The 27143-nt window shown below is 45.3% G+C and overlaps 1 protein-coding gene across 1 annotated transcript in view; it reads right to left on the bottom strand.

Annotated features, from left to right (window-relative positions):
* Positions 1–17621: 17621 nt before the first annotated feature.
* The window catches only part of LOC122124495 (proto-oncogene tyrosine-protein kinase receptor Ret-like), a 39096-nt gene continuing 29574 nt past the window's right edge, over positions 17622–27143 (bottom strand). Inside the window, 7 exon segments of the mRNA XM_042699206.1 lie at positions 17622–17644; positions 17647–17800; positions 19314–19413; positions 20304–20441; positions 22180–22250; positions 26470–26592; positions 26701–26852. Of these exon segments, the coding sequence (XP_042555140.1) occupies positions 17622–17644; positions 17647–17800; positions 19314–19413; positions 20304–20441; positions 22180–22250; positions 26470–26592; positions 26701–26852 (761 nt within the window).

Raw genomic sequence — 27143 nt, 5'->3', positions numbered from 1 at the left:
AGATGAATGGACCAAGAAAATGTGGTATATATACAATGGAATTCTATGCCTCCATCAGAAAGAATGACATTGCCCCATTTGTTAGGAAAAGGAAAGACTTGGAAACAATTATATTAAGTGAAGTAAGAAAGGCCCAAAGAAACTTAGGCTCCCATGGTTTCCCTTATTTGCAATAACTAGTATATGTCTGAGACAAGCAGATAAGGTGAGATAAGGTGATGTTAGGCTAAAAGAACCCCAAGATAAAGATTCAAATTTTTTTTTTCAGTTGATTGTTTCTAACACATTTATGATTATTTCTTTGTTGCTTTGTATGTCCTTCCCCATGGTATAACCTCTGCTTTCACTGTATTTGATGTTGGTATAATTTGTGAAGTGGAAGGGAAAAAATAAATCGTTGAAATAGGGATACAGGTTGACCCATTGCAACAATGAGATGTACAAGATATTATGTCGAAAAACGAACTTTACAACTTTGGTCTGGAGAGGTGGGGAGAGGGGAGCCAGAAAGGGGGAGAGAGAAAGGGATGGGAAGAGGAAACAAAGGAGGAGGCAACAATGCTTGATAAGAAATACACTCATTATCTTGCCCATGTAATTGTAACCCTTCTGTATGTTATTTTCACAATTAAAAAAAGGAAGAAGCAGCTTTCCTTGAGCTGGTCATGGTTTGAAGAGAGCTGTAGGGCACATCCCTGTGGAGATTCAAGGGAATTGCACTCGTTTGACAGTAGAGCATTGTGATAAGTGAGCGCCATCCCATTGAGATTGCAGGAATAGCACCAGGCATTACACTAGGCAAAGTGGGAAATGGCCTCTCTGGTTCTACCTTGTGCAGATGAATGGGCATAACATTGGACCATTAGGAGGGGATTGTGGGAAATGAACTCTCTGGTGTCATCCCATGATGATTTGTAGGCAGAGCAGCTGGCCATGCTCTGGGCATTGTGGGAAGTGAGCTCTCTGGCCCCGCCTAATGGAAAGGTTCTGCAGTGCACTGACAAAGAGCACAGCATTGTGGGGAGTCGACTCTCTTATGCCACCCCTGGACTTGTGTTGACATAGCAATGGGCTTTCAGCAAGGCATTGTGGGAAGTGAACTCTTGTGCCACCCTGTGGGGTTTTGTGAGCATAGCACTATGCTATCAGCTCTTAGGTGCTATTCCTGAAAAGGTGGGGCCTTATGACCTGGCTGACAGCATGGCATTGTGGGACATGAACTCACTGGTGCCACCTAACACAATGTGTGGTTACACCACCCAGCAGACAGCATAGCATTGTGGGAAATGGGCTCTCTTGTGCCACCCTGAAAGGATAAATGGCCATAGAACTTGGCTGTCAGCAAGTCATCGTGGGGAGTGAGCTCTCTGGTGCTACCTCATGGAAAGGTGCCGCAAGATCACCTGTCCGACAACACAGCATTGTGGGAAATGAGCTCTCTTTGGAGTTCCGCTTGTGGAGATTTGGAGAAAGAAGAATGAGCCACCATTTGGGAATGGTGGGTAATGAGCCCTTTGATGCCACCTAATGCAAAGTTGTGATACTATCATCTGGATGACAGCATGGAATTGTAGGCTGGGCATTGTGGGAAGTGAGCTCTTTGGTGCAAACCCATAAAGATGTATGGGCATAACACTAGTTGGTCAGTGGAGCATTGTGGGTATGAGTTCTCTGGTGCCAACAAGTGTGCTGATGTGGGCATAGTACCTGGCCACCAGCTGGTTTTGTGGGAAATGACGTCTCTGCTGATGCCCAATAGAGATATGTGGGCATACCATCTAAATGAATGCACAGCATTGTGTGAAATGAGCTTTCTGGTGCCACCCTGTGGGGATTTGCAGCAGAGCAACTGGCCCTTTTGCTGGGCCTTGGGTGAAGTGAGCTCTCTGCTGCCACCTAATGCAAAGGTTTGGCATTAGCACTGACCGACATTACAGCATTTTGAGGAATGGGCTCTCTAGTTACACCCCGTGGAGTTGTGCAGGCATAACACTGGGCTGTCAGCAGGGCATTGTGGGAAGTGAGCTCACTGGTGACACCCCGTGGAGTTGTGGGGGCATAGCACCTGGCCACCAGCTGGGAATTGTGGGAAATGAGCTCTCTGGTGCCATCACGTGGCGATGTGTGGGCATAGCACCCAACAGACAGCACTACATTGTGGGAAATGAGCTCTCGGTGGAGCTCCACCTTGTGGAGATTTGCAGGCAGAGGAACTGGCCACCCTCTGGGAATGGTGGGAAGTGAGCCCTCTGAGCAACCTCCTGCAAAGGTGAGAAACTATAACGTGTCCAACAACATTGTGGGATATGAGGTCCCAAGTGGCACCCCGACACATTTTGTGGACATACCAATCGGCCCACAGCATGGCACTGTGGGAAATGAGTTCTCTATTGCCATCCTGTGGAGATTTGCAGGCAGAGCAACTAGCCACCAGCTTGGAAGCCCTTACATCTTTACGATATTGCACAATAAAGGTCATTTCGCAAAATTCTTTGCTGTTGGCCCATGCTAGTGCTGTATCATGGCATTAGGTGTCTCCAGAGAGCTCACTTTCCATAATGTCCAGCGGATGGCCCACTGCTCTGCCTGCAAATCTCCATGGGGGGCAGCACTTTAGACAACATTTCCCACAAGGCTGTGCTGTCAAACAGGTGATAGTGCATCGTCGTGTCTGAGAGATCACGCCCACAATGCCCAGCATGGGGCCAGTTGCTCTGCCTGCAAGGTTGTTGTAACCTCCAGAAGGTTACAACAAAGAACTCATTTCCCACAATGCTGTGCAGTAGCTTGGATCATATGCCCACATATCTCTATGGGTGGTGGCAGAGAGGCCATTTCCCACAAAACCAGCTGGTGGCCTGGTGCTATACCTGCACCACCACACAGGATGTGTCATCAGATAGCTCACAGCCCACAATGCCCTACTAAGGACCAGTGCTATGGCCGTCCATCTTTATGGGATGGTACCAGAGAGCTCATTTCCCACAATGCTTTGCTGTTGGCCAATGCTAGTGCTGCACAATAGCATTAGGTGGTGCCAGAGAGCTCAATTCCCAAATTGACCAGCGGGTGGCCAGCTGCTCTTCCTACAGAGCTCCATGGGGTGGCACCAGATTGCTCATTTCCCACAATGCTTTGCCGTTGGACAGTGCTAGTGCTGCATCATGGCACTGGGTGGCGCCAGAGAGCTCCCTTCCACCAATGTCCAGTGGGTAGCCAGTTACTATGCCTGCAAATCTCCACAGAGTGGAGCTCCACAGAATGCTCACTTCCCAAATACTGTGCAGTCAACCAGCTGGTGGCCAGGAGCTATGCTCAAACCACCACATGGAGTGGCACGAGAGGGCTCATTTCCAATAAGGCTTTACTGTCAGTAAATGCTAGTACTGCACCATGGAGAACTCACTTTCCAAAATGCCCAGTGGGGGGCCAGTTGCTCTGCCTGCAAATCTCCATGGGGGCACCACCAGTGAACCCATTTCCCACAATGCCTAGTATATTTCCTGATGATATTCCTATATACTCCATGGGATCCTTATCACAATGTTGTGTTGTTAACTGAGTGCTATTCTCACATATCTCGACAGGGTGGTGCCCTAGAGCTCTTGTGGAACTATAACCAGCTTACTGAGGGCTTCTCTGCCCATACTGTTCATAGTGACAACAAAGAGCGCTGTCCCCACACATCTCCTAGGAGATGCTAGTATCCCAAAATGCCCAAAGGGCTGACAGGTGCCCTGCCTGCACATCTCCATTGGGTGGCACCAGACAGCTCACTTCCAACAATGCTGTGCAGTTGGTTGGGTGGAATTCCCACACCATCACACAGGGTGATACCACAAAACTCACATTCCACAATTCCTTGCTAACAGCAAATCACTGTGCCCTCATATTTCCATGGGATTGCACTAGAAACTTCATTTCCCTTAATGCTGTGCAGTCAGTCAGTGCTAGTGCTGAACCTTTGCGTGCAAGATAGTGCACTTCCCACATTGCCCTGAGGGGGAGCCATTTCCTTTGCCTGTAAATCTCCACAGGATGGAGCTCCACCAAGAGCTTGGATGGTATGCTGACATTTCTCTATAGAGTGGCAGCAGAAAGGTCATTTCCTACAAAACCAGCTCATGGCCAGGGACTATGCTCAAACTACCACATGGAGTGGTACCAGAGAGCTCACTTCCGACAGTGCCCTGCTGACAGCCCAGTGCTATGGCCATCAATCTTTATGGGATGGCACCAGAAAACTCACTTCCCACAACGCTTTGGGGGTGGCCAGTGCTAGTGCCACACCATGGCAAAAGGTGACACCAGTGAGCTCACTTCCCAGAATGCCCACCAGAGGGCCAGCTGCTCCTCATACAAAGTTCCATAGGGTGGCAGCTGATTGATCATTTCCCAAAATGCTGTCTGTCGTGAGCTGTGCCCACAAATTGTAGGGAGGTGCCCCCAAGATGATACCATGCTGTCGACCAGGTGACAATTCCCCACTTTGAATGAAGTGGCGCCAAAGAATTCACTGCCCACCATTCCCAGAGGGTGGCCAGTTCCTCTGCCTGCAAATCTCCACAGGTAGAACTCCAAAGAGACCTCATTTCCCACAATGAAGTGCTGTAGGTTGGGTGCTATGCCCACACATCTCCATGGGATGTCAGCACAGCAAACATTTCCCACAATTCCCAGCTGGTGATCAGTTGCTATGACCATACAACTCCACTGGAGGGCACCAGACAGCTCACTTTCCACAATGCCCTGCTGACACCTGATCATTAAATTCTCACATTTCCACAGGGTTGTACCAGAGAGGTCATTTCCCATAATGCTGTGCTTTCAACTAGTTGATAGTGCCGCACCTTACCATAAGGTGCGCCATTACCCAAAGGCCTGCTGACAGCCCAGTAGTATAGATTGGGTGATATGCACACACATCTCCACGGGATGTCAGCACAGTGGACATTTCTCGCAATTCCCAGCGTGTGGCCAGAAGCAGTCCCCAGAAGAAAAAAAGCAAAGGAAAGAAGAAAGAAGAAAAATATTCCCTAAATCTGTGACCGCCAGTGGAACATTGGGCGCACAACTTTCTAGCAAAAGATTGGCAGACTAGGAAGTGAGATCTCTAGTGCAGCCCTGTGGTAACCCGAGGAATTGCCCTGCATTCAGTAGATCTCTGCTGCCATCAAGTGAAATTTGCATGCAAAACATGTTGCCGGCCAATAAGAATTTTGGGCATTCAGCTCTTTAGTACCACTGTGTGGACAAGAGGGGAAGTGTGTTGTTTTCTGCAATCTATGGTGCCACACAGTGGATATTTTTTAATGTTTTTTATTGTGGAAATACTGTTCAAGAGTGGTTACAGTTACGTGAGCAAGGTAATGAGTACATTTCTTTTCCAAAATCATTGCCTTCTCCTTTGTTTTCACATACCTTTCCTTTCCACCCACCTCCACAACTACGGTCCCCACCCCACCCCAGCCTAAATTGTAAAGTTTGTTTTTCAACATAGTATCTTGTACATCTCATTGTTAAAATGGTTCAACCTGTAACCCTATTTAAAAAATTTTTTCCCTTCCCTTCCCTAAATTAGATCAGCATCAGTGAAAATAGAGGTTATAACTTGGGGAGGAACATACAAAGAAACAAAAAAAAAAATCACATGGCACTTTATAAGTACATTAAAACAAGCAAGAAAGAGAAAACCAAATGTGTCTCTATCTTGGGCTTCATTTCACTTAACATCACCTTATATATGGTCATATGTACATAGTTTGTTAAATTTTCTACTTGTCTCAGACATATACTAGTTATTACGAATAAGGGAAACCATGGAACCTATATTTCTTTGGGCCTGGCTTATTTCACTTAATATAATTTTTTCCAAGTCCTATTATATCCAAGTCCATTTCCTAACAAATGGGACAATGTCATTCTTTCTGATGGAGGCATGGAATTCCGTTTGTATATATACCACATTTTCTTGATCTATTCATCATCGCGGTGGGTTCCATTTCTTAGCTATGGTAAATAATGCTGCAATAAACATAGTCTTGTTTGTGATCATTTGGATAAATGCCCAAAAGTGGGATTGCTGGCTCATAGGGGAGCTCTATGTGGAGTCTTTTGAGGAACCTCCATACTGCTTTCCAAAGTGTTTGAACAAGTTTACACTCCCATCAACAATGTAGTATGGTTCCCTTCTGTACACATCCCTTCCAGCAACTGTTGTTTAATTAGAGGTCTTCATTATAACCATTCTAACTGGGGTGAGGTAGATTCTCTATGTTGTTTTGATTTATAATTCTTTATGGCTAGAGAGGTTGAGCATTTGTTCATGTGTCTAGAGGGCATTCCTATGTTCTCTTCAGAGAAGTTTCTCTTTAGGGCTTTAGTCCACTTCTTGATTGGGCAGTTTGTTGGAAGGGATTTAATTTTTGAGGTCTAAGTATATTTTAGATATGAGAGACCCTTATCCCTTGGATGGCTATTGAAGGTCTTCTCCTAGTCCTTGGGCATTCTACTGGTATTGCTAGGTATGTGCTTTGCCATGCAGAGGCTCTGCAACATCATGCAATCCTATTCATCCAAACTTTCTTTAATTTGTTGTGTTTCTGAGTCTCTATTAAGAAAATTTTGGCCTGTACCAAAGAGACCTAAGGTTTCCCTATTTTGTCCTGTAATGTTTTCAGGATGTTTTCTTTGAGTCCAACGTCTTTGATTCATTTGGAGTTGATTCTAGTGCAGGGTGATATATAAGGATCTAGCTTTAGTTTTCTACAAATGAGTAGCCAATTTTATCATCACCATTTACTGAAGAGGCTGTCTTTCTTCCATTCTAATTTTTTAGCTCCCTCATCGAAGATTAGATGGCTATAAGTCTGTGGGTTCATGTCTGGGTTTTCAATTCTATTCCATTAGTCCTGAGTCTCTTCTTGTGCCAGTACCAAGCTGTTTTGATTACTATGGCTTTACAGTACAGTTTGAAATTTGGTATTGATACTCATCCAGCACTGTTCTTTCTGTTAAGGATCATTTTTGTCATTCGGGGTCTTTTATTGTTCCATATGATTTTTGGATTGCCTCATCTATTTCCTTGAAGAATGAGGTAGGAATATTGATAGGTATCGCATTGAATTTGTAGATAGCCTTGGGAAGTATTGACATTTTCACGATGTTGATCTTTCCAATCCAGGAGCCTGGGAGGTTTTTCCACTCTCTAAGTTCAGTTTTGATTTCCTTTTTCACACTTTTGAAGTTTCATCATCGAACTCCTTCACTTCTGTGGTTAAGTTAATTCCTAAGTATTTTATTTTTGTGGGACTTTACAAATGGACTTGCTTTCCTGTTTTCCTCCATGCTTTTCTCATTGTTGGCATACAGAAAAGCCACTGATTTTTTGAGGGTTAATTTTATACCGTGCTCCTTTGCCAAAGTTTTGAATCAGCTTGAGGAATTTGGGAGTGGAGTCCATGGGATTCTTTAAATACAAGATCATATCATCTGCAAAGAGGGAGGGTTTTACTTCATCTTTCCCTATTTGAATCCCTTTTATGTTTACATCTTGTCTTATTGTTGTAGCTAGGCATTCTAATACTAAATTCAAGAGAAGTGGAGAGAGTGGACATCCTTGACTCATTCCTGAGTTCAGAGGAAATTGCTTTAGATTTCACCACTAAGTATAATGCTGGCTGTAGGTTTGTCATATGCAGGGTGTGGAGAGCTGCGGGAGCTGGCCAAAGATGGCGCGGCCACATGGCACGGCCAAGCCAAAGATGGCGCTGTCTTCCACCTTCTGCCTTCCTGATGGCAAGTGCTCTCTGTGAAAAACAACTCCTTATATGGCTATGGCTTGGCTCCTAGTTTGCTTCCGTGTTTGCGACCCTATTGGTATATGTCACGTGGCACCTCGGGATTGGCCATCCAGGAGGCTTATAACCAGAGTGCGGGTGCGGGGCGGGAGAGAAGCTAATAATCAAGGTTCCTGAATAAACTGCTTTGAGAAGAATCCCGGGTCGTGTCTTCCTTGCTGGTCGAGGTGGATGCGACAAGTGGTGGCCCGTACGGGGAAACTAACTCCACAAGGGATCCAGAACTCTTGGCAGTCAGGGTGGTGCACCGGTAAGTTCCCAGGTAAGTGGGAATCCGCGATTAAAGCAGGCATAATACGGGGCTCTTCTCTGTAGATAAAGAGAGAGCGGAAGCCCGGGAAAAAATAAAGGCCTAAGGTGAAAGTAAGAAAATAAATATAAAAAATAAAAAAGGGAGTAAAAAAAGATAAAATTTTTATAACTAAGATGGGCGCCGCGACGTCTCATCCAATTTTTCTGGCCCTGAATGAGCTCCTACGCTCAAAAGGACTAAAGTTTAAGAAGGGTGTTTTACAGAGTTTCCTTGAAGAATGCAACATTGTAGCTCCTTGGTTCATAGTGTCCGGGAGCCTTACAGTAGCCTCGTGGGAAAAATTAGGGAGGGATTTGGACTTTGCCTATGAACAGGGCACATTAAAGGCAGGAGTCCGCACCATTTGGAAACTGATAAGGGGCTGTCTGGAGGACCAGCGCTGCTGTGAGGTTATAGAAAATGGACAGTCAGCACTGGAGCAGTTACAGGAGGAGAGGTCAGAGAAGGCGATCAGTGAAAAGGGAGACAGTAGACAGGGAAAAAGGGGGCAACTATACCCAGATCTGTCTGAGCTGAAATCGGAAAGAGAAAGTTCCAGTGAGCTAGAGGAGGAAGAAGTGAGAGCACTTATTCAACAGATGAAAAGGAGTCGTATAAAACAGGGAAAACATAAGCTAAGCCAACCTGTGCTTAATGAGGATGTGGAAAGAACTTTTGGTCAGGCCCCTTTAGATGACGTAAAAGGAACTTCCGGTCAAGTCCCCTTAGGTCCTCCTCCATATCAACATGGAGCCAATGGGCATACGTTTTGCCCGGATACTTGGCGGACTGCCCAAGCAGAACTCCCTTCCCAGTTTTTCAAGACGGTAATCAACAGAGATTTCATGAGCCTCTAGAATTTAAAGTAATTAAGTCCCTGGCTGAGTCTGTTCGGATGTATGGGATTACAGCCTCTTTTACTGTAGCTCAAGTGGAGGCTATAAAGAGATAGTGCATGACTCCCTCTGATTGGGCAAGCCTAGCACGGGCATGTTTGAGTCCAGGCCAATACTTGGATTGGAGGGCATTTATGCTGGAATTTTGTAGTGAACAGGCAGCCATCAATCAAGCAAACGGACACCAGGCTTGGGATAGAGATATGCTCTTAGGACAAGGCCACTTTGCTAATGTGTGTGGTTTCCCCTTTTGTGTTTTTGGTAATTAACAACATCTCTATATGCTCAGATGATGTGTGTGCTTGCACTAATGAAACCTGCTATTATGCTACCTGCTGGAGTTCTCAGTATCCGTTAGCCATAGTTACATGCATTCCACGTTGGGTGCCTGTGCCAGTAGATGCTTCTCAAGCTGTAACCTTGTTTAGACATAAGAGAGATTTTGGCATCACTGCGGCCATTGTAACTGCTATAGCTGTAGCTGCTGCGGGTGCGACGGCTGCCGCTGTCACCATGTCACATACTGTGCAGACGGCTCAAACTCTAAATAAACTGTCGGCTACTACAGCCAGAACTCTGGATCTACAACAAATGGCCTTCGCACAATTAAAAGGAGGACTGATGCTGTTAAATCAAAGGATTGATCTTGTACAGGAACAGGTTGATATCATGTGGCAGTTGGCTCAGCTGGGATGTATTCAGAAATATGAAGGGCTTTGTATTACTGCTATTCAGTACTATAACTATACTCAGGGAGCAAATTTGTCTAAACAACTGTCAAGTTATCTTTTAGGCAACTGGACGGGAGAATTCGACCAATTGATGTTACAGCTACGATCGGCCATTGTCGTGGTAAACTCCACCCGGATGGATGATGTCCTATTACAAGATGTTTCCTCATGGATTTTGACAGCTGTGGATCATTTAAAGGAGTGGGCGGGATTAGGCTCCCTTATCGGTATCCTGGCATTGGTGATCTTGCTGTGCCTGTGGTGCATATGCCGGATTAGGAGCTCGCAGCGCAGGAGTATGGCTATGGTGGTCCAGGCTTTCACTGCCATTGAGGCCAGACAGTCCCCCCACGCATGGCTTGCCATGTTAACGGAATAGCACAGGGTGTAAGGCAAACGCACTGCACTTGGGCAAACGCACTGCACATGGGAATCACTTCCTGGCGTAAGCCCAAGAAGAGCATGTTGGGTTGCAAGTGGGTTGATGCCCAAGATCCCACCTCTGCAAAAAAGGCATCGGACGGGCCTGGTCATCACTGGGGAAGGCGCCCCTCAGGCGAAGACCAGTGCAAGGTCCTCTCATTAATGTTTTAGACAGAGGCCCAAACTCTACTCTTACCTGTCGCTAATAAAACAAAAAGGGGGAGCTGTGGAGAGCTGCGGGAGCTGGCCAAAGGTGGCGCGGCCGCATGGCACGGCCAAGCCAAAGATGGCGCTGGCTTCTGCCTTCTGCCTTCCTGATGGCAAGTGCTCTCTGTGAAAAACAACTCCTTATATGGCTATGGCTTGGCTCCTAGTTTGCTTCCGTGTTTGCGACCCTGTTGGTATATGCCACGTGGCACCTTGGGATTGGCCATCCAGGAGGCTTATAACCGGAGTGCGGGTGCGGGGCAGGAGAGAAGCTAATAATCAAGGTTCCTGAATAAACTGCTTTGAGAAGAATCCCGGGTCGTGTCTTCCTTGCTGGTCGAGGTGGATGCGACAGCAGGGTTTATTGTATTGAGGAATGTTCCCTGGATTCCTAGTTTTTCCAGAACCTTCATCATAAAGGGATGTTGTATCTTGTCAAATGCTTTTTCTTCATCTATTGAGATAACCATGTGTTTCTTATCCTTGCTCTTGTTGATATGATGCATTTTATTAATTGATTTGTGTATATTAAACTAGCTTTGCATCCCTGAAATTAATCCTGTTTGATCATGGTGTATGATATTTTGGATGAATTGTTGAAGTCGATTGGCCAAAATTTTGTTGAGAAGTTTTGCATCAATGTTCATCAAGGAAGTAGGTCTATAATTCTCTTTCATTGATGAGTCCCTGCCTGGTTTGGTGATGAGGGTTATGATGGCTTCATAGAATGACTTCGGTAGTGAGTATTGGTGTGAGCTCTGTTTGAAGGCCTTGTAGAATTCTGCTGTAAATTCATCTGGTCCTGGGCTTTTTTAGATGGTATGTCTTTTATTGCTGTTTCTATTTCAATGCTTGATATGGGCCTGTTATGATGATTTAACTCATCTTGGTTTGGTTTCGGTATGTCGATATTTGCTAGGAAAAGAACCATTTCTGCCAAGTTCTTGGTTGTTTCTGTAGTGATGCTTCCATTCTCATGTCTGAGTTCATTTTGGTGTGTTCTCTTCTTTTTCTGATAAAATTTGTTAAGGATCTGTCAATTTTGTTAATTTGTTCAAAGAACAAACTCTTTGTTTTGTTATTCTTTCTATGTTTTTTGGGGATTCTAATTCTTTTAATTCTGATTTAATTTTAATTATTTCATTCCATTTACTGAATTGGGGTTTATCTTGCTGCTCTTTTTCAAGGAGGTTGAGAAATCTCATTAAATTGATGGCGTCAGATCTCTCCAATTTGTTGATGTAGGAACCCGAGCTATAAACTTGCCTCTGAGTACTCCTGGCCTTTGTTGTGTCCCAGAGGGGGTGGTGTTTGGGTGTTCATTTTTGTTGAATATCATGAGCATTTGAATTTCTTTTCTAAACTCCCCCATGATCCACTGGTGGCTCAACAGTGTGTTGTTCATCCTCCTTGTGTTACAGGACTTTCTTTGGTGGCTTTTGGTGTTGAGTTCTAATTTTATTCCTTGTGGTCTGAGAGAATGCAACGTGTAACTTCAATGTATTTGGACAAGTTTGTCTGGTGATGTAAAATGTGGTCTATTTTGGAAAATGCTGAGTGTGGTGCTGAGAAGAACGTGTATTCTGATGCTGCTGGGTGAAATATATGGTAGATGTCTGCTATATCCAGTTGATCTATACAGTTGCCTAGATTGGCTGTTTATCTGTTGAGTTTTTGCCGAGTTGATCTATCTAGTGGAGATAGTGGTGTGTTAAAGTCCCCAACAGTTAATTTCTTTGGATCTATGTGAGATTTGCGGGAAAGTAGTGTTTCTTAGATAAATTTGTGTGCTCCATTGTTTGGCAAATAGAGATTTAGAATTGTAATATCCTCCTGAAGGAGAGATCCCTTAATTAGTTTGTAGTGACCTTCTTTATCTCTTCTCACTAATCTTAATTTGAACTCTATTTTAGCAGATATTAGGATTGCAACTCCTGCCTAATTATGGGGACAATTTGCTTGGGAGATATTTGTCCCAGCCTTTCACTTTCAAAAAACATTTGTTTTCGTGAGCAAGGTGTGACTCCTGAAGGCAGCAGATATAAGGATTTTGCTTTTTAATCCAACTAGACAGTCTGTGTTTCGTAATTGGAGAGTTAAGTCCGTTAGTGGTGAGAGTTAGGACTGAGTGGTGTTTGGTAGTTCCTGCCATGTTATTCCCCTTCTTTGGGGTTGCGTGCAACAACTGGGTTCTTCCTATGGTTCTTGGATTCTCGGTTTGGATACAGTTTCTTGGCCTTTATTGTGTTCCTTAAGTATCTTTTGTAGGGCTGGATTAGTGGAGATATATTGCTTCAGTTTTTCTTTGCTATGGAATATTTGACCTTCGGTTATGAAGGAGAGCTTAGCTGGGTACAGTATTCTTGGATGATAGTTGTTTGTCTTTAGGGCATGGCATACATCATTCCATCATCTTGTTTTAATTGACTCTGCCAAGAAATCTGAGGTGATTCTAATTGGTTTCCCTTTATAGGTGATTGATCTTTTCTTCCTGACCCCTTTAAGGATCTTTTCCTTGGTCTGAAGTGATCCTGTGTGGATTATAATGTGACGGTGGGATGTCCTATTCTGGTCTGGTCTATTTGGGGTTCTAAAAGCTTCTTGTATCTGAATAGGCCTATCTTTTTGCATGTTTGGAAAGTTCTCTGCTAGGATCCTGTTAAATTTCCTGGACCATTAACTGCTGTCTCTAGGTGCTTCTCTACACCCATTATCCTCAGCTTAGGCCTTCTGATGGTGTCTTCCAAATGTTGAATAGAGAGATATATTCTATGTCTTGGATAGTTGTGTTCTTTCTCTGTGATATCTAGGCTGTCTTCAATTCCTGAGATTCGATCTTCTGCATGGTCTAATTAGTCAGCTTGATGGCTTCAAATTCTTTGTTGGAGCTTTGATTTAGATCTTTTATGAACTTCTTTACTTCCTTAATTTGGTGTTCAGTGTTCTCAAATCAGTTAGTTGATTGATTATGGTTTCCTTAGAGTCCCATTCTTTCTGTCAGGATCCATTCAGCATTCCCTTTGTTATCTCCCTGAATTCTTTCAGCTGTCTATCGATAGATTCCATGAATGCCTTTATTGATCTTTGTCTATTCTCATCCTGCTCTTGCAATTTCTGTATTACTCTTTGATTAGCTTCATGTTCATGAAATTCCTGTGTTTCTCTTAGACTGTTCTCAGCCTGCTTAAACAATTCCTGTATTTCTCTTTGACTGTGCTCAGCCTGCTCATCCAATTCCTTTCTCTTTGAAAAGCTGTTCTAAGCCTGCTTATGCAATTACTGTGTTGATCTTTGAGTAGCTTCCTCACGCTCATGAGATTCCTGTATTAACCTTTGGTTTGCCTCCTCTCACTCCCTTTGCAGCTTTTTAGTCTTTTCATTTACTAAATTTACCAGTAATGTTTGTAGAGATTTTTGGGAACTCTCCTCTGGATTATTCATTAACTGTTCTGTCACCTGATTATCATGAGTGGGAGTTGAGATATCTGGACTTGCCATTTTTCTTGCATTTCTCTGGCATGTTCTGCCAATTTGGTATGGAAGTAACACCAATTTTATGCTAGCACACTATTTTCAGGTAAGCATCCACCAGAGTCCTGTAGTTGCAAAGAGAAAATGGCTGCAGATACAAACAGATACAATCTATTCAACATCAAATAACTATGGATTAATGGGCTAAAAACAGCCAAGAAGAATTTGGCAAACCAGAAATTATTAGGTTTAGAGAGAAATGTGGGAGAAAATAGCATTAGAGGGATGTGTAGAGGTAAACAGAGACTGAATTTAACCAACTCGTAATCTCAGAGAGGGAAGCAGATTGGACAGAATGGTAGGAGAGAGTTTAAAATGAAAAGGAAAAAATGGAAAAACAAATTTAAATTTAAAAAGTGAAACACAAAAATTGTGTAAGTTTAAATAAATGATATTGAGAGAAGAAAATCATAAGATGAGAGGATAGGAGGGATAGAAAGGAAACATGAAAAACTAAAAAAAAAAATCCTTACAATTAGTTACTTGAAAATTATATAGGTATACATAGATAATACAGAGACTGGGGGCTGGGAAGATGGCTCAGTGGTGGAGCGCTTGCCTTGCATGCTCAAGGCCCTGGGTTTGATTCCTCAGCACCACATAAGCAAAAAGAAAAAAGCTGGAAGTGGCACAGTGGTTCAAGTGGTAGAGCGCTAGCCTTGAGCTGAAGACGTGAGGGACAGCGCCCAGGCCCAGAGTTCAGACCCCACTACCAGACCCCCCCCCATAAAAAAGAAGTTAAGACAAGAGGTTGTACATTGAGTAATAAATTGCTAGATTAAGTATGTACACAATGGAGAATAAGGTCTAATAATCAACAACAGGTATATATCTGGGGATGAGCAGAACAGCAATTAAGTCACGCAAAAGAGAAAGAAAGACAAAAATATGAAAAGAAGAAAAAAGTAGGACCAAATGGTCAAAAGAAATTTTTTGAAAAGCACACACATACATATACACCTAAAATTTAAAAAATGAGAGGAAAAAAACAATAGAAAACAAATTTTCAAAATAATTAAAATTAAAAAAAAAAAAGAACAGAGTTCTTTGATTTTTTTAGGGGGTGGAAATGGGAAGATCCTGTATCTCCCCTTTGTCCATAACCAGTCTCTTTGTGGACTCTGTGGTCTGCTGTTGTGTTTGGTTTTCCTGTGGCTTGATTGGTTTCTTAAGTCAGTTTGAGCAGGCAGAAAAATGCTCTGTGTTACCCAGAATTTTGTGATCCTCCTCCCAGGCTAGTTCAGTGGGAGGGATATCTGCTTTGAGTATCACAAAAGAGAGAGATGGCTGTTTCCTCTAGTTTGGAGATGCTGTGATGAGGCTAGGTTCTGGATAGGGTTGAGGCCTTTCAGCCAACAGTAGCTTTTCCCTGAGGCTACCTACCTAGACACTCACAGGGCCCAGCCTAAAACTATTCTCAGGCTTTACTGAATTTCAATTGTTTGTCTAGACTGCTGTAGAGAGGGGCAGCCTCTGGCTCTGTTTACCCAGTGAAGAAAGTCACTCTTCCTCTGTTGGAGCTTTCCCTGCCTGGGCTGGGTGACTTTTCCCTGGGTGGAGCTGAGCCTGGCAGGTCAGATCAGGTTCCTGTGACCTGCTAAATGACTCTTTTGCTTTCTTCTAAGACCTGAGTTGGAGCTAGCTGTTTAGCTGGGCCTTTGTCAGTAACAAAGTTGGAGATCTCCGGTGGTGGGGGAGGGGCAGCCTTCCCTCCTCTGCTCCCTGAGATGGAGTGAGGACGTCAGGTTTCTACTCACACCAGTCTTGGTTCCTGGGCCATCTCTGGTCTGCGATCTTCATGGTGAAGGTATCTGCTCCTTGTCAGTTCTTGCTGGTGCTGAGTAGAATCCGCTCAGATGTCACATCTGGCACCTTTGTCCCAGACTCTCTCTGTTGTAGGTATGGCAGCTACAGCTGCTGCCACTGCTGCCACAGCCATCACAGGTATGCTGAAGCTGGGGCTACCAGCAATTGCTCAGATCTGTCTCTTGCCTGGATTTTCCCTCTCTGGCCAAATTCTCTGTACTGTGATGGCACACTTGGTGTGATTCTCTAGTCTAGGACTGTTCACTGGAACACTACAACTGCTTTCTATGCAAGAGCTTGTTTAGCCTCCAGCTTCTCCTACATCATATTCCTCTGAACTCCCCAATACCACTAATTTTAAGGCCACACATGTACATCAACCAGCTTTCCTTTCTAGTCTTTAGAAAAATGTGAACTTAGGGGGAAAAAAGCAACTCATGAAAGGTTTCTTTGCACTTTTCTCAAGCAGTTCTTCCTCTGGAGAGATTTAGAAAGGAGGCAGAGAATGATTTTTTTTCCTCAGGCAGCGATGAGTGGCTGCTTTCCTTCTCATTGGCAGGCTCCTGGGCTGGGTGGACAGTGACCTGTGCTCCTCTCGATCTTCAGGCCTGCGCACCTGGACATCACTGCCCCTACAGTACCATCTGCCAGGTTCTGCACAGCCCACTTCCTACCAGGGACTCTAGGAAGTGTCCACTGATTTCACCTCTTTCACTGTCTGTGTGGGAGGTTTTTGTCTGGGGAGAACTTAGGCGGTGTCCTGGAGCCCTGGCACTTACACAGTGCAGTGGCCAGATTAGGCACCCAGCTCCCAGGACATGGGCAAAGCACTCCACACTCTCCAAGGCTCTTTCCCTTGTCCAGAAAGAGTAGGGAAATCGAGGTCTAAGCCAGTGAGTTGGCAAAGGGCACAGACCTGTAAGTGGGCCTTGTGTCCTCTCTATGCCTTGAAGTGGTATCTTTGCAAATTCTTAAATATGTTATGAATACAGCCCATAGTCTCTCCCCTGCTAACTCCATCCTGGACTCCCTCAGTCTTTAGAGAAAAGAGCCTGGACTCTCCGTTCTGAGACGGGATCGTTTTCCGGTCAGTAGCTTTTCTGGGTAGTCATGGGGAGGACAGCCGTGGCCCCACCCTCGACCAGTTGCCAGGCTGCAAGGTGGTTCCCAGACCCTCCCTCCCCCACCTGTGCCCCAGCTGTGTACCTGCTTGCTGCAGGCCACTAGGCAGGCAGTCTGGGTCTGTGTGAGCCCTAACAGGACCCAAAAGGTAGTGAATGGAGAGGAGCGACTTTGTGGTCACCACAACCCTTTCTTGACCACGCCCCGTGATGGCTGCTCCAGCCCCACCCAGCCCAGGGTCTGCTTTGCCTGGGCGTGCTTGCAGACTACATTCACCATCCACCCTTTGGCTGGGGAGAAGAGACCTGGGTGGCCTTTTGGAAGAATCTAGCCCAGGAGTAGTCTCTGGAAGTTCCTGGCTGTGTTCTTACTGGAAGTTGGGGTGCTAGGTCCTCCTTAATTAAATTCATCTCCAAATCAAATCAGTTCATCCAAGTACCAAAATCAAAAGTTGTTCCCCTACTCAGGAAACAACTTCAATCTTCTCCATATTCCCTGAGAATTCTGCCCTGATCTAATTATGTTCTCTTTTGTCATCTTAAATTGTCTGGTAATATTTATTTCCACATCCTGTTTTTTTTTGTTTTAACTTTTAAAGGAAAAAATAAATTTAAAAAACACCTGAATGTCAAAACTGGATCCAAAGTCATACATTTAACAAAGGTTTGATGGCATTTTAATTTCTTGCCTGACAGAGACACTCTTTAAAAATAAAAGCATTACAGACTGGAGAATACAGGGGAAACACTAGCTGCTAGAATCTTGTAAATGCATGGAAACTCTACCATAGAGTTCGTTTACAATCCATGTGGAGGGAAGGGTACATGGGAGTGGGACATGATTACAATCTACCAAGGGTGTCTCCTCCTCTGAAAGGCCATCATCCTCAAGCAGTGAGTCATAAGGTATACAGCCAGCCAGATCCAAGTAATCCTGAAAGAGAAAGAATATATAGTGGGGAGCTATGGGGGTTGTGTGTAGAGGTCTGGATGGCTTAAATTCAGGGCCTGGCTGCTGTTCCCAAGCCTTTGTGACAAGGCTTTTGTGGTCTACCACTCGAGCTACAGTTCCACTTCTGGTTTTCTTGTGGCTACTTGGGGATAAAAGTCCCACACACTTTCCTGCCTTGCCTGGCTTTAAACCACAATCCTCAGATCTCAGCCTCCTGAGTAGCCAGGATTACAGGCATAGGATATGCGTGCCCTGCTCCCTTGGCTGCTTTTAAGGACACCCCAAGATTGACGCCTTCAAGTTGCCAGTTCTGGCTATGTCTTCATCCTCCATATTGGCCTCTTAGCAAGGCCAAAGCCCCTCCCAGATGGTGGCACTGAGGCCTGCCACCCCCAGCCATGCTTAGAGCCCAGAACCAGGCCTGTTTTTCTGTGTGCCAATAGGGCTTAAACTTGAAGCCTGGGCATTGTTCCTCAAGCCTGGCACTAGCAGCTGAGCCAATTTTATTTCCAACTTTTGGTGTTTAATTAGAGGTAAGGATTCCATAGACTTTTCTTCTTGGGCTAGCTTTGAACCTCACCAGTGTGAGCTACTGGTGCCTAGCTACTTATAGGTTTATAAGTTGAAGGAGGAAGGGCTGACAGATGTCAGGGCAAGTTGAATGTGGAACTTATTGGACTTTTGGCATTATAAATAACCTTTTAACAGTCAAAAGACTTGGTGTGGCTGGGTTCCCATTCCTATGTGCTGTGGGTATGACAGCAAGGAGGAATTTAGAGGGACTAAGAACTTCTGGGATCCACACTCCCTTCTCCCCCTTCTCCTGAGTCACTTCCCATGGGACATATATATTCAGGATACCGACTAGGTACCTTTCTCTTTTTTTTTTTTTTGCCAGACCTGGGCTTGAACTCAGGGCCTGGGAATTGTCCCTGAGTATGTTTTGCTCAGGTTTACCACTCTACCACTTGACTCACAGCACCAATTCTGGCTTTTTCTGAGTATGTGGTACTGAGGAATCGAAACCAAGGCTTATTAATGCTAGGTTAGCACTCTACCAGTAAGCTAATGCCCAGCCAATAAATAATTTCTATTTAAACTATAGTTGGCTTGATGTTTATTTTATCATAGGAGGGCTTGAACGTAGGGCCTGGGCATTGTCCCTGAGCTCTTTGGCTCAAGGCTGGTTCTCTAGCATCTTGAGCCACAGCACTACTTCCCCAACTAGGTAACCTCATAACATTCAGTATTGCAAATAATCCTTTGGGGATTGTAATTTCTCTTCCTATGAGTGCCTGTGTCAAACTATGAATTGCATTGGTTTGTTTTGTTGTTGTTGGTTGCTGTTTTCTTTCTGATTTGCACAGAAGCCTAAGAGACGGTTTGAGGCCTCCTCTGAGCTGGGACACATGGCTCTCTCCGTGGCAGCTATACCCTGGTCCCCACACTGGGGTGTCAGAACCAAAAGCCTCTGAGCAGCAGCTCTGCGACTCACTCTGCTCTTCACCATCATCTTCTCCAGGTCTTTGCTGATGTCAGCAAAGACTGGCCTACTGTCTGGTTCCTGCTTCCAGCACTGCAGCATCAGAGAATACCTAGAAGGAAGAGCAAACTGGCAGTGATTAGCTGGCATGGACAGCCAGGCCCACTGGGACCTTCTCCAGCATGGTGAACTCCCTAGGGCCCAGCACAGTTGTCCAGCATCTTGGAGGAGCTGCTCTCTGGGCAAGAGGGTAATTGTTCCTTTCCTTCCTTTCCTTCTCTCTCTTCCCCTCTCCTTCTCTTCTCCCTTCCCATTCCCCTCTCTTCCTCTTCCCTCTCCTTTTCTCCTTCTTCTCTCTTCCTCTACTCTCCTCCTTTTTCTTCCCTCTCCTCTCTCTTCTCCCCCTCTTCCTCTCCTCTTTCTTCCTCCTCTCAAGGCCTGAAGCTTGGTCCACGTGTTCACTCAGCTAGTACTCTATCACTTGAGCCATACCTCAATACTCCCAGTCTGACTTTCTGCTACCTATCGTTGAGACACAAATCTCAATGACTTTCCTGTCCTGGCTGGCCTCAAACAGTGGTCCTTCAGATCCCAATCTCATAAGTTCCTTACAGGTGCTGGCACTGGGTTCACTGGTTGGAAGTATCTATTTTTGACTAGGTCTCTCTAAACCCTCTGATTTAACTGGAGAGTAGAGCACCCTTGAGCCAAAGTCCAGACTGCCCTGCTTGTACCTGGCACCTCTATTTGAGTGTTCCCCAACATCCTCCTCAAGGGCTTCAGCTCACATAAAAGGATTCCTGCCTCAGTCTATTCTCAGAGAACCTCCCCCCCACCCCCACCCCCCGTCCCCGCACTTTGCTGCCCAAGTCTCCAGTATCTGCCTCATATCAGAGGGTGCTTCCTACTATAACCTCTGCTTACATTCCCCCCACCGACTCCAGAAATCCTGGCCCAGGTCTCAGCATTGGAGGGTGTTTGGATAAGGCAAACCCCTCTCACATTTCCTCACTGCAGTTGTAGGGCCTTTCCAGTCGGTGGCCAGTCTTGAGAAGGTTGAAGAGCCGCTCAGGAGGAATCCCAGGATAGGGGTTGCCCCCCAGTGTCACAATTTCCCACAGCAGAACCCCGAAGGACCATCTGCAGGAAGAAGCAGATACATGACCGTTTCCCGCTGGCTCCGAGGCCTACTCAGTAAGGCCCAGTGCCAAGGGCAGCTGGTTTAAACTTCCATCCTGTGTGTGATGATGGGGTTTAGGGGATTCTGAACAATTCTTTCATCTTTCCTGTGGGCCACAAGACTTCCAGTAAGCCTCAAAATAGTCACACATTGATGGCCCACCCCTGTAATCCTAGCTGCTCAGGAGGCTGAGATCTGAGAATCGTGGTTCAAAGCCATCTTGGGCAAGAAAGTCTGTGAGACTCTTATCTCCAGTGAACCACCAGAAAACTGGAAGTGGTGCTGTGGCTCAAGTGGTAGAGCCCTAGCCTTGAGCTAAAGAGCTGAGGGACAGTGCCCAAGCTGAGTTCAAGACCCACGACAAAACTAAAAGAGAAAAAAATCTTGAAACACAAAAGGTCTAGAAAAATATTTCAGTGCAAGAGAAAACTTACAATGAAGTGGAAATAAAATGAACACAAAACAGCATGGGTCACTGGAGGCCACTTGTAGAGGTAAGATTTGTGTGCATGCATACAACAGAAAGCGCTAGAAGATTCCATGGCTGGGAAGAGGACAGCAGAAGAGGCTGGGCTATGGTGGCCTTAGGGAATCAAGAGTCTCCTCCTAGCACTTTTCAATTCCTTTACAGTCACCTTTCTGCAATCAGCAGACTACTGCTTATCCTAATTTATTTATTAATTTTGTACAAGTACTGGAGTGTGAACTTAAGTCTTAGGTGCTGTCTCAGCTTTTTTTTTTTTTTGCGGGGGGGTGGGGGGGAGGTCCAGTCGTGGTGACTGAACTCTGGGCCTGGGCGCTGTCCCTCAGCTCTTCAGCTCAAGGCTAGCGCTCTACCACTTGAGCCACAGCACCACTTGTGGCTTTTTTTCTTTCTGCTTATGTGGTGCTGAGGAATCGAACCCAGGGCCTCATGCATGCAAGGCAAGTGCTCTACCACTGAGCCACCTTCCCAGGTCTGTCTCAGCTTTTTCACTCAAGGTTGGTGCTCTACCACTTAAGCCACAACTACCACTTCTGCCTTTCTTATGGCTAATGGGAGGTAAATGACTCATGGGCTTTCCTGCCTATGCTGCCTTCTAAGTGGGATTTTTCAAATCTCAGCTTCCTAAGAAGCTAGAATTATAGGTGATAGCCTATAATTTGCTTAGCATATTATTTGCTTAGCTAGAATTATAGGTGATAGCTTATAATTTGTTTAGCAATCGAGTCATCACAGCCTATGTTATTGAAACTCTGCATGTCTGTGGATTTCAGAACACTTTAGAAGCCAGTGTCTCCATTTAACAAATGATCACATCTTGTCATCTGACCTGGAAGAGTGAGTTTTGGTTCCTAACATCCAATCTTTGTGTAATTTGGGACCCTTCTGTCTACAAACTCACACCAGTTGTGGGAAGGGGGCATTGTAGGGTTGCTTTCTTGAGCCAAAGTCACTGCAGGACTCCCAGGAGGGGAGTGATTTGGCTGGACCTGTTCAGGAGGTAGGAGTGGACGAGGGAAGGGAGGAGAGTGGCAGGTGGTGGCCCAGGTGTCCTCTCCTACACTTCCAACTTGGCCTTGTGGAACTGCTGCTGGAATGTCATTGGATGAATCCATGAGGCTTCCTCAAACTCATCTGGTCCTGTGCTGTTCCTCAGCCAGCTTCACTGGCGGCTTCTGTAAACCCCACCCTAGTATGGCAACACCCACACTTACACATCACTTTGGGTGGTATAGATGTCATTAAAAAGGGACTCAATTGCCATCCATTTGACAGGAATCCGGCCCTAAAGAGGATGTAGAAAGAAAAGCTTTAATGTTAATAAGAAGCCCTGGAGGGGCTGGGAAGGTGGCTCACTGGTAGAGTGCTTGCCTTGCTTGCATGAGGCCCTGGGTTTGATTCCTCAGCACCACATAGCAAATAGAAAAAATCCGGAAGTGGTGCTGTGGCTCAAGTGGTAGAGCGCTAGCCTTGAGCTGAAGAGCTGAGGGACAGCGCCCAGGCCCAGAGTTCAGGCCCCACGACCGGACCACCCCCCCCCCCAAAAAAAAGAAGCCCTTGAACCAGATCAGAAGAGATCTGCTTTGTCTTGTGGGGGTGTGCATGCACAGGTGCATGCACATTTGCCAGTCTTAGGAATTGAACTCAAGGCCTGGGCACTATCTCCAAGCTTTTTTGCCCAAGGTTAGTCCTCTATCCCTTGAACCAAAGCTCCACTATGAGTTTTGATAGTTAATTTGAGATAAGACTTGTCTCATGGACTTCTCTGCTTAGCCTGGCTTTGAACTGTGGTCCTCAAATCTTAGCCTGAATGAGTAGCTAGGATTAAAGACTAGAAGCCAATAGTGCCCAGCTTGAGTTTGACTCTGTACAGAGGGTGAAATACCAAGTCCTGAGGCTAGATCTAGCTGAGTAGAGCCTTGAAGAGGCTGAGTTCTAGCCTGAACCTCCAGACTTTGCTGAGTTGCTGATAGGATGATGGATAGCCTAAGATCACACAAGGTAACCTGTCACTCACTCTTCAATGTCTCCTTCTCTCTGTCTTTTCCTGTTATTTTTTTGTTGTTGTTAAGATGGGGTCTTGCTATATTGCTCATATTGGGTCCCAGGTTTTTAGGTCAAGTGATTCTCCTACCTCAGACCCAAGTAAAGATGGGACGACCGCAGACATGTACTATACACACGCAGATCCTAGGGCAAGTCTTCGGTGCATATCAATTTTTTGAAATGTGTATCTTAAGTCAGAACCCAACACATTGCACTTTCTCTGGCACTCTTTTTTTTTTTTTTTTTTGGTCAGTTATGGGGCTTGAACTCTGGACCCAGGCACTGTCCCTCAGCTCTTCAGCTCAAGACAAGTACTCTACCACTTGAGCCACAGTGCACTATCAGTTTTCTGGTGGTTTACTGGAAATGAGTCTCATGGATGTTCCTGCCTGGGCTGGCTTTGAACTGTGATCCTCAGATCTCAGCCTCCTAAGTAGCTAGGATTAGAGTTGTGCATCCTTTAGGATATTTATCATTAATGACATGTGACCATGTTCCTAACAAAGCTAGCTGTGGTGTAACAGCCAATATGGAGACATAGCAGGGCATGTGGGCAACGCTTCTGCCTCCACGGCCTCCTAAATAACAATGTATGTGTATGTGTATGTGTATGTGTATGTGTATGTGTGTGAGAAAGAGAGAGAGAGAGAAACAGAGACAGAGAACAGGAAGGCTCTACCACACCCTCACCAGGCCAGGAAACATCCACTGCAATTTTCCTTTTAGTAGTTTTGAGACATGTCGTCTCCATAGAAACCTCACAAGAAATACATACAGTCCTTATAACCTTTTGCAACACCAACAAGCCCTTACAGGATACAGAAGGACTGGGGAATCTTTCCTCTGTCGTTTAGACATTAATAACATCCTTTGTACCTCCTAAAAAATTATTGATACAAACAGCCAATGAGAAACATATTAGGCTGTCCAACCCTGTACCAAATGATTTTACAGCTCATGGTGAAAGAATCCCAACCCCTACAAGACAATGTGTATAGTGTTCTCTTCTCTTTTCTTTTACCTTCCTTCCTCCTTCCCTCCTTTCTTTCTTCTTGTCAGTTCTGGGGCTTAAACTCAGGGCTTAGGAGTTGTCCCTGAATTCTTTTGCCCAAGGCTAGCATTCTACACTTTGAGCCACAGCTCTACTTGGGACTTTCTGGTGAGTAATTTGAGGTAAGAGTTTCATGGATTTCCCTTCCTGCCAGCACTGGCTTTTTTTTGTCGGTGGGAGGGCTTGAATTCTGGGCCTGGGTGCTGACCCTCAGCTCTTCAGCTCAAGGATCCACCACTTAAGCCACAGCACCACTTCCACTTTTCTGGTGGTTTATTGGCGATTAGAGTCTCAAGGACTTTGCTGCCCAGGCTGGCTTTGAACCATGATCCTCATATCTCAGCCTCCTGAGTAGCTAGGATTACAGGTATGAATCACCAATGCCCGCTAGGCTGTCTTTAAAGTGCAATCTTCACAACTCAGCTTCCTGAATAGCTAAGATTACAGGTGTAAGCTACCAGTGCCCATCCATCCATCATCCTTCCTTCCATTTCCCTTCTCCTCCCTTCCTTCTTTCCTACCTCCTTTCTCCCCTGCCCTGTCTTCTCCTCTCTTTCCCCTCCCTCTACTTCTTTCCTTTCTTGTGTGCCTGTCCTGGGGAATGAACCCAACACTGTCCCTGAGAATTTTCACTAAAGTCTGGGGTTCTACCAGTTGAGTGTCGACTCTACTTCCAGTTAGCGATAAGAATCACTCTGATTTTTCTGTGCTGGCTGGCCTTGAGCCATCATCCTCAGGTCTCAGACTCCTGAGCAGCTAAGACTACTAACTAGAGCCACTGGTCCCTAGCTTGAGCTTTTCTTTTTTGCACAGCAGTTCTGAATGCATGGTCAGCAGAACCCCTCACCAGCTATAGGCTGTGGGTCCTGGGAGGCTTCAGGAGGCCAGCTGAGACACACAATAATGTGGTTGCCATGGCAACAGGACAACATTGGGAAATCAGATGGCCCACCTATTTCTTAGACTTGGAGGAAGCTGAAACTCCCAGGTCCTCTGAACTGTGTCTTGAGGGGGCCTTTTTCTAGGGGTTCCCTTGTGCCTTCCAAACTCCCTGGGGGAGGAGGGCACTTGTTATGTAGTCCCTTTCTTACTACAAAGAATGTCCACTAATATGTTTAGTTCATTTTGTTTGATTCTCCTTTGACAAAAGAGCCCAAGTTTCCTAGAAGGGAAATGGTAGCTTTTATTATTTTTTTTTTTTGGTGGTGGTTGGGTCTGGGATCTGTCCCTTAACTTTTTCACTCAATACTGGTGATCTACCAGTTGAGTCACACTCCACTTCCAAATTTTTGCTGCTAAATTGGTAGATATGAATCTCACAGACTTTCCTGCCTAGGCTGACTTTGAACTGTGATCCTCAAACTCCAAAATAGCAAAGATTATAGGTATTAGCCACAATGCTCAGCAAAATGGTGGCTCTTGTTTGTGTAGAATAGCGATAAATGATGATGTAGGGGCAGTCAATTTCTTATCCTCAGGCTAAGGGTCACTTTAAAAGGGACAATGAATAAAAGCAAGAGGGGCTACCTGTGAATGAAGGAACAGATGTAGGAAGAACCTGAGTGGAGTCTCTAAAACCCATGAGCAGGAGGGCATTGGAACTGATGGCCAGAAAAGCTCTTTCAAACTATGCATGATACCTCTGTTGAAAATGAACTACGCAACTTGTGGGTGTGGGAGAGTGAGGGAAGGCATAACATTCAAATAGAAATGACCTCATTACCTGACTTATATAACTGTAAACCCTCTGTACTGATGTAACAACAAAAAAGTTTATAAACAAGCTGCTTCATCATCTCCAGATGTTCTAAGGGTACTGAACTGTCAGAGACACAGAAACATGTGACCCTTCCTGAGCATTTGTATGCTATATGAGTTTATGTGGGCGAGAAGGTGAAGAGAAAACTCTTCCAACAGTCAGAACATCTAGCCAAAAGTCTCAGGGGGAAGGAGAAAACTCTTTCCAACTCTGACTAAGAAGTTTGTATGCTTCAGGGAAGGCACCAGGATGTGCTCTTTGTGCCCACTCCTAATGGCACCATAAACACATAAACAACCCTTCACACTTCTCCTATGGGTAAAACATTTGTGTCTTGTATGTCTTTTGTCACCTTTTGATCTGATATATATCTTATAACCTTTAGACCTCACCTATCTCCTGCATTCTTTTAGCCTATATATCTCCTGTAAACTGTTGGCCTTGTGAAACTGTCACTTGCCCACTAAGATTTACTTTCTTTATGTGTATGCCATATATACTAAGTGCGTAGTTTCCCCTAGTAAACTTTGTCCATACCCGCATGGTGTGGTCCACTTTCTGTCTACCCAGCACTGAGTTCCCAGGTCTTGCTGAGGAATCAGCAACACCAAACCAGCTGTGAGCCCCCACACCAACCCAGCAAGCTACCTTGCTTCTCTTTACATAGGTATCTGCTTCATAAACATCTCGGGATAGACCAAAATCAGAAATCTTCATCTTCCTTCCCTCAGCCACCAGGATGTTCCTGGCTGCTAAGTCCCGATGGATGAGCTACAAGGTAAACAAAGCAAAACAAATAACAGCAAATCTCCAGACATACCTCAGGAAGTGCAGCATGGCAATCAGGGCCCACACCCCTGTGCACAGGTGGACATGTACCTTCATTTCTGCCAGGTACTGCATTCCCCTGGAGATCTGCCAGGCGAAGGAAATGAGGTTGCCCATCGTCAGTGCCCACTCATTGCGACTGTCCCGCAGGAAACTCCGCAGGGAGCCATACTTGGCATACTCCACAATGAGGAGAAGTGGCCCTGGAGACAGGAAGAAGGAGCTTAAGGAATGGGACATCCAGCCAGCTATGGAAGGTAGAGATTTCAGGAAAGGGGAGGCTGTAGGCACTCTCTAGATCTAAAAGGTCCAGCTTAATCTTGAATAGTTTTTTGGTTTTACATACCTGCATGCACGCACACACACACACACACACACACACACACACACACACAAAGAGAGGGTTGGGGTCATCTGTGGTTGACAACATTTCATGTTTCTGAGGGTGTCTAGAATGTAACCCTGCTTAAATCTTGGGATTGTCTTGGGAGAGA

Source organism: Dipodomys spectabilis, unplaced genomic scaffold (genome assembly GCF_019054845.1).
Source record: "Dipodomys spectabilis isolate Male_0828 unplaced genomic scaffold, ASM1905484v1 ptg000236l, whole genome shotgun sequence".
NCBI lineage: Eukaryota > Metazoa > Chordata > Mammalia > Rodentia > Heteromyidae > Dipodomys > Dipodomys spectabilis.
Note: the sequence above shows the minus strand (reverse complement) of the source record. Positions and strands in the feature narration are given on the sequence as shown.